General features: G+C 39.0%; 1 protein-coding gene across 1 annotated transcript in view; it reads left to right on the top strand.

Moving 5' to 3' along the window:
- The window catches only part of PREX2 (phosphatidylinositol-3,4,5-trisphosphate dependent Rac exchange factor 2), a 173,217-nt gene that overhangs the window by 130,667 nt on the left and 30,006 nt on the right, over positions 1-12,544 (top strand). Inside the window, exons 37-38 of the mRNA XM_063169894.1 lie at positions 10,010-10,076; positions 12,074-12,264. Of these exons, the coding sequence (XP_063025964.1) occupies positions 10,010-10,076; positions 12,074-12,264 (258 nt within the window). The remainder of the gene's footprint in view (positions 1-10,009; positions 10,077-12,073; positions 12,265-12,544) is intronic.

Consider the following 12,544-nt stretch of genomic DNA (forward strand, 5'->3'; position numbering starts at 1 on the left):
TATAGAATTTCGTGCTTATGTGGAATGGAGGAAATGTTCCTCCATCTTCTGGAATGGAATTAACCCTAGCTATTTGAATCTTATTAGTAAAATATGGGAACTTTTGTTCTAAGACAAGCTTGAGTTCTCCTGCAATTCCTGAGGCAACATCCTCTATGCCAGCAGTATGTGGGAAGTGCTTTATTGAAATAAAAATGTTATTTAAAGAAAATCAACAAAACAACCAATATCTAGTTTATGAGATTTCACTCTGCTGAGAATTTTTCAGCATCTAACCTACAATTATTCTTAATCATGCTGGATTTTTTTTTTTTCAAATTGCACTTATATTTATAGTTCACCAATTCTGTTTCTGTGACACTGGTAAGGAAAATAAAGTTATGTTCAAATTCTGTTTGAGAACTGGTCTGGTGCTAGTAGTTGCCAGCAATGTAACTTGAACCTGATCAAATTGTTTGCTAATCAGGAACATTCAGTACATCCAAGTGAGAGTAATTAGGTCAGCAGAGATTTTCAAGATCTTTATTACTAGGTGTTTGATAGCTCAGCAGTTGTCTTCTAATTTAGCAGCAGACTAAAAAGTACCTGTGTATCTGATCACTATGGAGGGCAGTGTTAAATGAGACCTTTCTGTGTTCTCCTTCCTCCTTCTACTTGTCCCCATCTTCCTCCTTTGGCACTCCTTGACTTTCAAACAGGCTTTTTTCACCCTGAATCAATCCTTTTGCTGTTACAGATACCAGACATTATTTTGCTTCAACAGTGCAGGACACAATTGTGTTCAAATCTGTAACTACTACAAATGCTGGTAGGAATAACAAAATCTCACAAATGCACTATATTTACTCAGACTGCTTGGTTGATTTAAATAATTTCCTGCAAGTCTTGAGCCATGTAATTGTAAAAACATGAGGGTAAAGTTAAAGCAGTAATGCTTCAAAATTACAATTTAAGCATTATTTGTTTAAAATACATTCTGTCCTTTGAATATGGTCTTCATAACTGATAGAGGTCTATTTCCTGCAGCAGGGTTCAGTATGTTAGCTCGTACTGCATTGAATAGAAATAAATCTTATGGTCTGTGCTGTGATGGTCAGATTGGTTGTGATGCAAGCCTGTTGGAAGCTGGGGCAGACCCTGACAGACAGGTTAGCTGCATGGCCATAGCTCAGACAGTCTTTGGACTGAACAATAACTTCCAAGTAAAACATTTAATTGGATATGAGAGCAGTTTTTATCCTTAGAGAAATAGGGTTTGGGGTTAGCTTCCTGCAAAAAGTAAGCCATTTTTGAAAATGGACTTTCAGTGTCAGAATGAAAACTTCTGTAATGTTTGTCCAAGTTACTATAGGTTTGGACTTGCTGGCCCAGAATGGGAATTTGAGTGTGCAGTAGGAAAAAAAAACAAACTTGCTCTTTTGGTCTTCCTACCTCTGTTTGACATTTTATCAGATTAATCTTTTTTTTTGTTGGTGGTGATAGTTTTTTAGGTTTTTTTGTAGTGTGAATTCTCATTCTGGGTAAAAGGTGTCCCTCCTATGACATTCTATTAAAATGCAGTTTTCTACAGGTGCTTCTGGTTAGCTGCTTAATCAGAAAAGTCCAAGCACATCTGTGCCATAGGAGGTTTTTTCCTGGATACGTCTGTGCACGGAGGGGATGTATCACAAAGGCAGAGAGGATGATCAGGGCACAGGTCATTCAGCAGGGTGCAGGGCTGTGGCTGTACCAAGCCTCCTTCCAGCTTCTGTGCCTCTGCAGTGTGCTTTGCTTTCATTGCTGACAGTGGTCTATAGGTGCTGAAAACTGCACATCAATAGACGTGCTTAGATTCCAAAACTGTCTATGCAGATCATTTTTAGCTAATAAGAAATTAGAGAAAGTAATGGTTTTTAGATAGATGAACAATTTTAATGCTTCTTCAGAAATGTATGCTCGCATTTAGATATCTAAACCCCTTCAAAATTTGTTTTCTGATGTTATGGTGGCCAGGATTGGGAATGTAGAGAGGAAATGAGAAAAATGATAGATGAAGGTGGGGTCAGGAGAGTTCTGCTTTTCCATTAATTTTCTCTTATCCTCAGCATGGCACTTTCTTTGTGACACCCCTGATTATGTGATGACCCAGTTCTTTACTCCAAAGATAGGATCATGCTGTGGGAAAGACAGCTGAGGGCTGCTGCACATCCCCACCACTGGTGTGGGTGTTAATTACCACTGGATAGTAATTAACTCGCCTGTGCATCAATAGAGAGAGAAAGTTCCTTCCTTCCTGCCTACCATTCTGTGTGATTTGGAACTATTCTTTGAAGTCAGCTGTGTCCAGGCTTATTGGCAACTACTTCTGTACTCTGTTGTACAGCCATAATAGAAGAAAAATTAAAGCAAGCAGTAAAGGGGGGGGAAAAAAGTGGATTTTGTTTGAGTTTTCTTGGGTTTTTTTGTTGGGTTTTTCTCCCTATGTTGCTGCTTTCTTGGATATCATTTTGGGAGGTAAATGTAAGTCTGTTATGCTAAGGAAGCAATTATAATCAGTGAATCTAACGACAAATGATTTAGCTAACTACCCTCATTACATTGAACATCTGATTACACTGAATGTAATATTTGTCATTTTAAAGAGTTTCGTTTACAATGTAACTTCAAACAATTTTTCTGTCTGAAGCCTCCTGTATTTATTTTATGACATAAGTAATCCTCCACAGAGCAATGGCAAATTTAATTGAATTCTTTATTCAGGAATGTTACAATTCAGGAGGTTTTCATGTTGTTGGGGTTTCTTCTTTCTTTTGATTTTCAGAAAGATAAGAAAAGGAAACCATTTCTGTCTCTAGAAGATCTGCAAACATGGAACAAAATCTCAGGAATGTAACATCTTTTTTATTTATACACGCATGTATAAATGCACAACAGCCTCTTAAGCTGCAAGCTTCTTGGCAGGATGATGCTTTCTGTATCCTGTATAATTTAGTCAAGGCAGAAAATAGATGTGATGGCACTCATGGCTTCAGGCTGAACTAAAATTCTCTAATAGTTGCTTTGCTGTAAATGAGTTACAATGACATAAAGGATGTATCCACTTAAAGGTAGTTAATTACTGTGAAAGAAAGAACTTGTTTGTCTCTGAAACAAAATGATGAAGCCTCTAGGCAATACCTGCATTATCAAAAAGGCTAGATCGTGTATCAATTCCTGTAGTAAATACATTAAAATCCACCTTAAGGATGACAGACTCCTTGCCCCACTGTTTCCAGTGGAAAGCTTTTCCGAAGCAAATGCTCAAGTGGTCAGGAAGCTTGTCTTGCTTGTCCTTGTGCTACTCTTACCCTGTGGTGGGTCTTTCCTTCATGTCTGTTCTGCTCAGTGAGTGACATGTTAATGAGCAACTAACAGTTTCTGTCATTGCCATCAAGTTCAGAAGAGTGATGTGAGGAGACTTACGGGTGTCAGAGAGCGATTCTGTGATATTTTCTTTTTATTACAGTGATATATTTCTAAATGACATAGAAAAACTGCTTCCTGGTCTTCAATACTACCTATTTGATACACAGCTTTGTACTCAAAACAGCAGCCAGCAGTAAAGCAGGACTGCAATACTACAAATTTATCATGTATTTCCTAAGACTATAAACATTGGAAATCTAATGGCTCTTAGATTTTTAAGATGTGATTCCAAATGTCTAGAAATTTGACATAACTCTCTCTAAATGCAGTCTTTAATTGAAAATGAAGCATTCACTCTGAAGGATATAACAAAGAATTACTAGCTAAGTTTCTCTCCTGATTAATTTAGTAAGAAGTACTTTAGATAGAACAGAAATTAATATTCATTGCATGTAAGTGAAGCAAGACCAGAGAGAATAGAGAGATCCTGGGAAAAGTAAATGAAATTTGTCTAGCTGGTCTAAAAGATATTGCCAGATGGCTTGAATTTAGCTTTGGGATTTTTTTTTTCCTTTTTCCATGCTGTGCTCATTCTCTGAATGTAAATTAATTGTTTCTTTAGACTTTGGACAGAATAGGATCAGTATTTATTATCAATAGTGTTCTGTAATTGAAAGTTATGAGTCTTGGTAGATTATATGTACTGACTCTTTGCTCACCGAGGCGGACATCAGGTTTATCCTGCTTTCCTTAACTGCTGCAAGCACAGAGAATGTGGATCTGCAGTGATCAGGAGCCTTTTCTTTCCCTTCTGGTCACTGATGGGAGAAGCAGGAGGGCACCTGTAACTGGTCTGTGGTCAAAGAACTTCCAAAGAACCACCACAAATAGGGTGGTTTCAAGTGCCCTTGGATGTAGGTAGAGACACTGGAGACTAAATTCTGGAAAACAGGTGAAAAGTGGGCAGTGTTACATTGAGCAAACTGGACCTTTTTTCCCATTTTTTGGTCATCCATGACTTTCTGTCTTCACATTTCTATGCTTACATTTATGTAATCCCCTGCTCTTGTGTTTACAAAGGTTTAAGAGCAGGGCTGTGAAAGGCCTGTTTTGATAGCAGGACTGTTGTTTGCAAGCATCCTCCTCTGTTTCTATCTCAGATACTTGTGCTCATTCTACTGCCAGTTGCTCAACATACCTTACTCATTGGCTGAAGGTAGTTTAAATTGCTGGGAGACCAGTAGTTTAGCCAGATGCTGCAGTCTTGCAAGAAAATGAGGAGCATTATGGAGATTCCTCCCCTCAGTTTAAGTGTCTAGTTTCTTGGGAATTTGGTTTTCAAGAGCTGAGAGTTTGTGTCCCTGCTGTACTTCCAGTCTAATCCACTAAAGCAGATGTTTGCCAAGGAAGTCCTTAAGTTTCATTTCTTGAAATTTTCTTTATACCCCTCCCCACTTGTAAGTATTTAAATGCATTATTAAACCTGATTAATTTTTCTCTTCTCTATGTATATTTCTTGCCTCACCATACAGTCGCATCCCCTTCACCAAAGCTCGCACTATTTCCCACAGTAGAGGGAAATAGTAGTTGTCCTGTTCCCAGCCAGGACAGGGTTAATTCCTGCAGCAGCCAGGAGGGACATGGCTAGGACCTGGAGATTGTTCTAGGCCACCTTCCATCATTTCCAGGGGCAGGGGAAGGGAGTCTCTTCCAAGGAGAAGAGGTTCCTTCTCCTGGAGTAAATGTGGTGCTGGTCCTGAGCCAGGGGGAGCATGGGGGGGCATGGCTGTGGTTGGATTGTGGGCTCCACAGAGACCATTTTTGTGTGACCATTTTGTACACTTTTGTTATTAATATTGTTGCTCTTACTGTTTGTTTTCTTGCTGCACTGCTGTTTCTAGTAAATTGTTCTTGTCTCAGCCTGTGATCTTTACCTTTTGTGACTCCAATTCTCCTCTCCAGCGCGATGCAGGGGAAGGGGGAGCGAATGATGGTGCATGGCTTGGAGTGGTTTCAGAGGGAAGGCTAAACTGGAGAATACAATTCCTAAACCATGACATCAGTAGGGACTGACAAAAGCTGGTTTGCCACTTTGTGATGGGGTTGTGCCAGGAATCACAGAATTATTTAGGTTTGGAAAAGACCTTTGAGTCCAACTGTTAACCCAGCACTGCCAAGTCCACTGCTAAACCACATCCTTGAGTGCCATATCTACACATCTTTTGAGTACCTCCAGGGATAGTGACTCAACCATGTCCCTGGACAATCTGTCCCAGCTTTTCCTAATAACCAATCTAATCCTCCCCTGGCACAAATTGAGGCCATTTCCTCTTGTTCTGTCACTTGCTTTGTGGGAGAAGAGGCCAATCCCACCTCACTACAAGAACAATAAGGTCTCCCTTGAGCCTCCTTTTCTTCAGGCTAAACAACCCCACCTTTCAGTTGCTCCTTGTATGACTTGTGCTCCAGGTTTTTCTCCATCTTCATTGCCCTTCTCTGGACACAGTCCAGCCTCTCAGGGTCTTCCTCATAGTGATGGCCCCAAAACTGAGCACAGGATTGGAGGTGTGGCCTCACCAGTGACAAGTACAAGGGCTCTAGGACCTTACCAAGGGGTAGGGCTTACTGACATGCTTACTCATGAAATGCAAGTTACATGGTACTAAAGCCACATGGTACTAAAGTTTTCTGTTCTGTACTTCGGTTTTCACAATAGTTGTGAGTGGTCAAAGTATTACTGTATATGCTCTTTGTCAAGTGAAGTCATGGTACTGTCATAAAGCTTTTCAGTTGTTAAAATTAAAACTTTCTGTAACTACTAAGGATGCTGGTGATGCTGTACATAGGATTGTATTGCTGACAGATGCTAGGAGACTTGGTTTAAAATTGCTGAGTCTTAGCATGGGTTGGGAAGGTAATTCTACTTGGTAATCTATCAATTATTGAGATTTGCCATTTAGTGGCAAGAATACATGAAATAATTTGCTATAACAGAAAATGGACACATTGACTACAGAAAAAATGGAATTTTTACATATATATTAGATGATATAAATGTATTTGCAAATGTATATGTATTAATTTATATACACACACATATATACATAAGCATGTTATACACACTCTCACCTGTGTAGTTAAAAGCTAGGTGGCAGAACAGTATTATTAAATTGTTATTAAAGAAATACTTTTGTATTTGTATTTTTGCACACATACAGAATTGTTATTAAAGAAATACTTTTGTATTTCTTTAAGAACAATTCTGTATGTGTGCACATAGATGCAGAAATACAGAGTTACTGTTTATCTGTGTCATAAATCAGTGCTTTTTAATTCGAGCTGAAGAAAATCATTAAGGATTCCCACACTTCCCTACTCCACACCTCTGTTCTGATGTGTCCTTTCTCAGATTGCTGACTGTGCTTTTCTAGATGGTCTTTAATATCTTGTGACTGAGGGATAAAAAAATCTAGTAGAATTGAGATACATTTCCATGCTTCTGTTGAGGACAGTAGGAACTAATTTGTATGTTTGCCGCACAGGTTCTGGAAATAAAATGCTAAATTCTTCTGTGCTATAACATCAAAGCAAAACCTTTCTAGAGCAGAACCAAAAACTCGGTGGTATTTAATGCCATAACCCAGTTACCTACTCCTCTTCAATTATTTTTTTACTATCCTTCTTTTTAAAAAAAGGACTAGCAATACCTAGGATAACCCTGTGGGCTTACTGGCACAAGAAATTTAGAGTAAGACTAAACACTTGGATTTGCTTGAATTATCTTTCTGTTCCAAGTTACTCAGGAATGTGTCTCTCTGCAGGTCTGAAACATTCTTAGGCTTCTATTTGCAAAATTTCAATTTTCAGGACTTTATACATGTCTGTGTCAGCTTTAGAGGGTACCCTGAAAAATGCTTCACTAAGAAAACATCAGCGCTTCTGCATTTCCTTTGTACTCAGGTTGTGGGAAGACACCTTGGGAAAGCCTTTATCTTGTGAGAGATTTTACTTTTTGAACCCTAAGATGTTTGTTACCTTATCCTGGTGTTAGTTTTCCCCGAGATACTTGTCCCTCTTATTTGACATTGCTGTGTAGGGGATATCTTACAAAAGTCGAACACAGCAATAATCCTCAGTAGATTTATTGTGTATTGGATTATCTACCTTTTCTTTTTTTTTAAGGAAGGCTTTTCTGCTGGATCTTAGAGAAATTGCAAGGCTTTAAAAGCTAACATCACATTTGGAGACAAAGAACTATGATTTCATTCTGGTTCATTTCAAATGGATTAGAAAATATTGTCCAAATTGGGCACCATGCCAAGATTGCCATTAACTTTTCCCATAAAATATGATTAAAGGACCTTAACAAGCATTTAGTAATTAAGCGAAGTGCTTTGGAAATTTATATGCTGTCTACAGGTTGTCATGTTCTGTAAAATACTGAAGACAGTTTTTATGAAAAGCAATAAAAATAAAGCACTTGAGAAACATCTGGGAGTGTTATCTGATGGGGAAGGAATAGTTTCACTTGTAACAGGATATTTTTATATTTTAAATGAATGTTGTGTAAAGTTGATTTTTGTTTGGGTTTTTTTAGGTTAGTGAATAATTGCCTGAATTAATGGAGTAATTCCTATAACCACATATTCCATTCCAGTGTCCGTGTTGCTTCATTTTATACTCTTGAGTTAATTATATTCCATGTACTCCATTAATTAGTGTACTGTTCCATATTTGGTTTCTGGTTTTATTTAATGCAGATGAATTTGCTGGAATAACAGTCCAAAGAGATGGGATTGCTGAACAGCCTCTGAATGAAGCAGATTTTCCTATTGTATGGCAGGAAAAGGCAGTGTAGGCTTTCAGTCTGATAATGTTCAGGGGAGAGCAGCATGAGGCTTTGTTTTGTAGCTTTGCTAACAAAGAAAAATGGTTGGTCTGCTGCTGCTGAGGTAGCTTTTATGTGCTGTGGCCACTCAAAGTGATTTATGAGTAATTTTCTCTACAAACCTCTTTTCCTTTCAATGGTGTCCAGCTTCCTTTGACACAGAGTGCATTGCAGATCATGCAACAGGCTTAATGGAATAACAGCACTAGATTATCTTTGCTGTGCTTTCTGAGGGAATTAATTCAAACCTTAAATTTGGGAGAATTTTTTTTCAAAACTACAAACAACAAACAAATAAAAGATGGGTTTATTTAATCAAGTAAATCATGCCAGATTATTGAAGAGTAACAGGTATTCAGATCTGCAGTCTGCACCCCTGCCCAGCAAGTGTGCAGCAATGTAACTTCTCTCATATGAAATAAAAAAATAAGAGGGGGAGCAATTTTATCCTTGTGTACTACATGAATCAGTGCTTTAATGACTGGGGGATCCAGCTGATCCTCTTGTTTGAGAGCTAGAATGCAAGAAGACTTTTTTTTTTTTTTTTTTTTTTAATACTATAGAGCAACTGAAATTTGGCTGCCAAACTCCTTAGTTCCAGCCTGGGCTGTGGCTCACTTGTGGCCTTTAGTCAGGTCTGTGCCTTGGGCACACAGAGTGGAGATAGATCTCAGTGATACCTTGAGGCTGTCACCGGAGAATCTCTTTTTTTTTCCCCTATGTGTACCACAGTTCAGTTGGGTTTCTCTTGTTCTGTTTCATTTAAATGTTGTCCAGAGTTTCTGCATTAGTGGCTGCTGCCTGGTTCTCACTGGTAGGTAGGGAGGCCTACCGAATATTTTTATTTTCAGCTGCCACAGGAGATTTTAGGAGCTTTACTACCAGCAGAATGAATTTTGTGATCAGAGAAACATGGAATGGTTTGGGTTAGACAACCTTTAAAGATCATCTGGTCCAACTTCACTGCTGTGGCAGTGACAGACTTATTTCAGTGTTGCTGCAGAGGCACTAAAACCTGTGATCTTATCACAAAGATATGTGTGATATTTATCTATGAGATGCTTAATGATTGCATCTCTGTGGTGAGCAATTAATGTGCTTATAAGTTGGAAAGTTAAAACAAAAATTCCTCTAGGGTTCCTGAGTTGAAGAAGACATGTATAATGCATATTTGTCCCCTGTAGGGTTTCTGCTTTTTTGTTTCTTTTTATATTATGAACATGTATATGTTTCCTCTGTCAGTACTGTGTTTCATGTTGGGGATTCTGCTTTTATGTGACTGCACTTATATACAGCAGATATAAAAAAAGGTTGTAGAATGTGAAGCTCAGGCACTGTTTCTATACCAGTTTTCCCAAAGTCACTCTTAAAATCTATAGAGATGCACAGACCTTTTTTTCTATGGGTAGCTTTGTTGAAAATTACTTTCAGATCCCTTTTTTCTTTGTTCTTATAACTAGATGTTAAAGTTTTGCACTGTACTGCCAAACGGCAGAGGGACAGTGTTTTGCCTCCAGAATAAAAAAGGGTCTTTATTTTATTGCTTTTTATTTAATTATTTTAAAAGAAGGATTGATTGTGCCTGTTGATTATTGTATTACTCCTTGACCCTCTCTTTCCATAAGGTAAAACACCCTCCAACCTTAGGATGTTGTCTAAGAATAGTCCCTTGTAGAAATTTTGTTCAGGACTTGAAACAATTAGTTTTTGCCTTACTCTATCTGTTTGTTCTTTCAGGGCATTCTACCTGGACAAGTCAAACTTGCCTCCAAATTCTACATCTAAAGCAGCTTATATAGATAAGGTAAATAAAAATGTTAAGTGCCTAATTAAACTCTGCATGTTACACACTGTGTTACTGAGACTTATTCCATCACAAATTGAATTGTTTAAATCTTGGGGGAGAGGGGCAGGCAAGGGAGGAGCTCTCTTGCAGCCTTTTGTCCCCCCTGTGTTTTTTGGGGTAGGTGGTACCATGTGGTTCTGATTAAAAGGTGTGGCAGGGAGGGTATCTGGGTATCTGTATTTGAGAAGAGGAATCATTACCTTCTTTTTTCACTGTGCTTTCAGAGCAATGCTGCTGCCCTAGGAGCATGTGACGTGCAGGCAGAAATTCTTTGTTCTGAAAGCTGGAAGTGCTTTTCCAAATTAAATACTCCTTCAGCATCCTGCTCAGAAGACTTTCTTCTGAATCTTCTTATTTAGGCTTTCTTCAAATGCTTTCATCTGTCTTTAAACCTCTGTGGCAGAGAGATCCCAGGGGCTATAAAAATTCATTTAATGCTCTCTTCTCTCATTGAAGAGTTAATTCCTGTATTGCACCCCAGTAGGGGGAATAAAGAAATTCCTGGGGTCTTGCCTGTGAAAGTGATTGAGCTACTATGGCTTGAGAAATAACAGTGCTCATCAGCTGAGCTATGTCAGACTAAAATTTTATGTCAGTATCAGCCCTGGTTTTAACAGACTGGTGGTTCCTGTTTCTTGGATCCATGCAGGGCTGCACCCAGGGGAAGAAGGACATTTGGCACTCCTTCCCTGGGGAGTCAGCAGCGTGCCTGGCAGTCACAGGTGCAGCAGGGGACGTTTAGCTGTGAGGGGGTTGCTTGTTGCTCCTAAACCTGTTCTCTATCTATTCCAGCAAAAATTTCAAGGGCAAGAGAAAAGCATCTCATAATCCACATCTGACCAAGTGTTGCTAGGTTAAGCTAATGCATTTATTTTGCAGCTGGAGCAAGCCAAGAGTGAGTGCATGATCCACTTTTGGCTGTGCCTAGCACTTCATTGTCCATAGCTTTGCTTTAATAGATGATACTAGCTAAAATCAATTTAGATAGATGCAAGTTAATCCAGTAGGACCTAAACCAAGTTAAATCTGTTTGCACCCAGGTTAAAATATTTTTTTTATAGTTGATTTTCTTGACATCAATGCTTTTTAATAAAGTAACTAGCACCAAGTGAGGCTGATGTTTCTATAACTAGTTAAAACTGTCTTTAGGGAAATAATCTGTCTTTCAATAGATTAATTCTTTGAGTAGCATGGGGATTTGCTGCAATCTTTAAGTGTTTCTGGAATAAAGAGAAGTGGGAATTTGGAATTAAGTGGTCTGAAAATTTGTATTATGAACATCTCATTTACACAAAGCACCATGAGATACTGGTTTTCATTGCTTGGCCACTTTTGAAGGCTTCTCTTCTGACACAAGTTTTTCACTTGAAAGCTGCCTTCCTTACTTCATTCATTCTTAGTACAGTAATGCTGGGATTATTTTAAGTTTTACTACAAAGTTAACCAGTTTTGCTTTGTTGTATGTTTTTGTCACATCTGTTGATTTTTATTTTTTGATGTTAGTCGGGATTAGGAACTAGACATTTGACAAATAAAGGACAGTGTTGTCACAAATGTAAGATGATTTTCTCAGCAAGTCAATTAACAAGTCTTGATATCTGTATCTTCGTATCCTCTATATGTGTACAGTTGTAGGTTGCTTCTTCATGGCTTCCCTTCATTTCCCAGTCCATTAATGGATACAGCATTCATGGGTAAATTGATATATTGAAGTGAAAAATACTTCCATAGGCAGGACTGGGAAGGAAGCAGTCAGTGATGGGAAGAACTGAAAAGCTTTAGAAAGATGTCATGTATCAGAAGACTCTGTGTTTGGTATTAATGTAATGGAATTTGGCTTTCTTAGCCAGACCTGGTGTTCTACATCTCTGCATCTCTGATGACCTGCTCTGGTAGAGTATATCATGTGCTCTCAGGAGCAAATATTCAGACGCCTCTCTGTTCCTCGCTCGCAGCTGATGAGGCCTCTCAACTGCCTGGATGAGCTGTACCGGCTGGTTGGGTCCTTCATCCGCTCCAAGCGCACGGCCGCCTGCGCCTACACCGCCTGCAGCGCCTCGGGCGTCGGGCTGCTCTCCGTGGCCTCCGAGCTCTGCAGCCGCCTGGGAGCCTGCCACATCATCATGTGCAACAGCGGCGTTCACCGGTAGGAAAATTGCTTTTCCCCACCTTTTCTGGCAGTCAGCCACTCTGTCACTGCAGGTTGGAGACTGCTGCTCTTTTCAGAGATGGATCTTACACTAAATACCGAATATCTTACACGGAACAGCCGGTGCACTTGAAAGATTTGTGGAAATTCTAGAGATGTGTTTGCAGTGATTGAGAGAAATGGACAGTATAATTTTTTTGGTTTGTGCAGTTGTAATGAGATTGTTCCCCATTCAATTTGGTAAAAGGCAGAAATCTTAATTGCTAAAGTAGAAAGA

This window comes from Melospiza melodia, chromosome 1, assembly GCF_035770615.1.
Source record: "Melospiza melodia melodia isolate bMelMel2 chromosome 1, bMelMel2.pri, whole genome shotgun sequence".
In the NCBI taxonomy this organism is placed as follows: Eukaryota; Metazoa; Chordata; class Aves; order Passeriformes; family Passerellidae; genus Melospiza; species Melospiza melodia.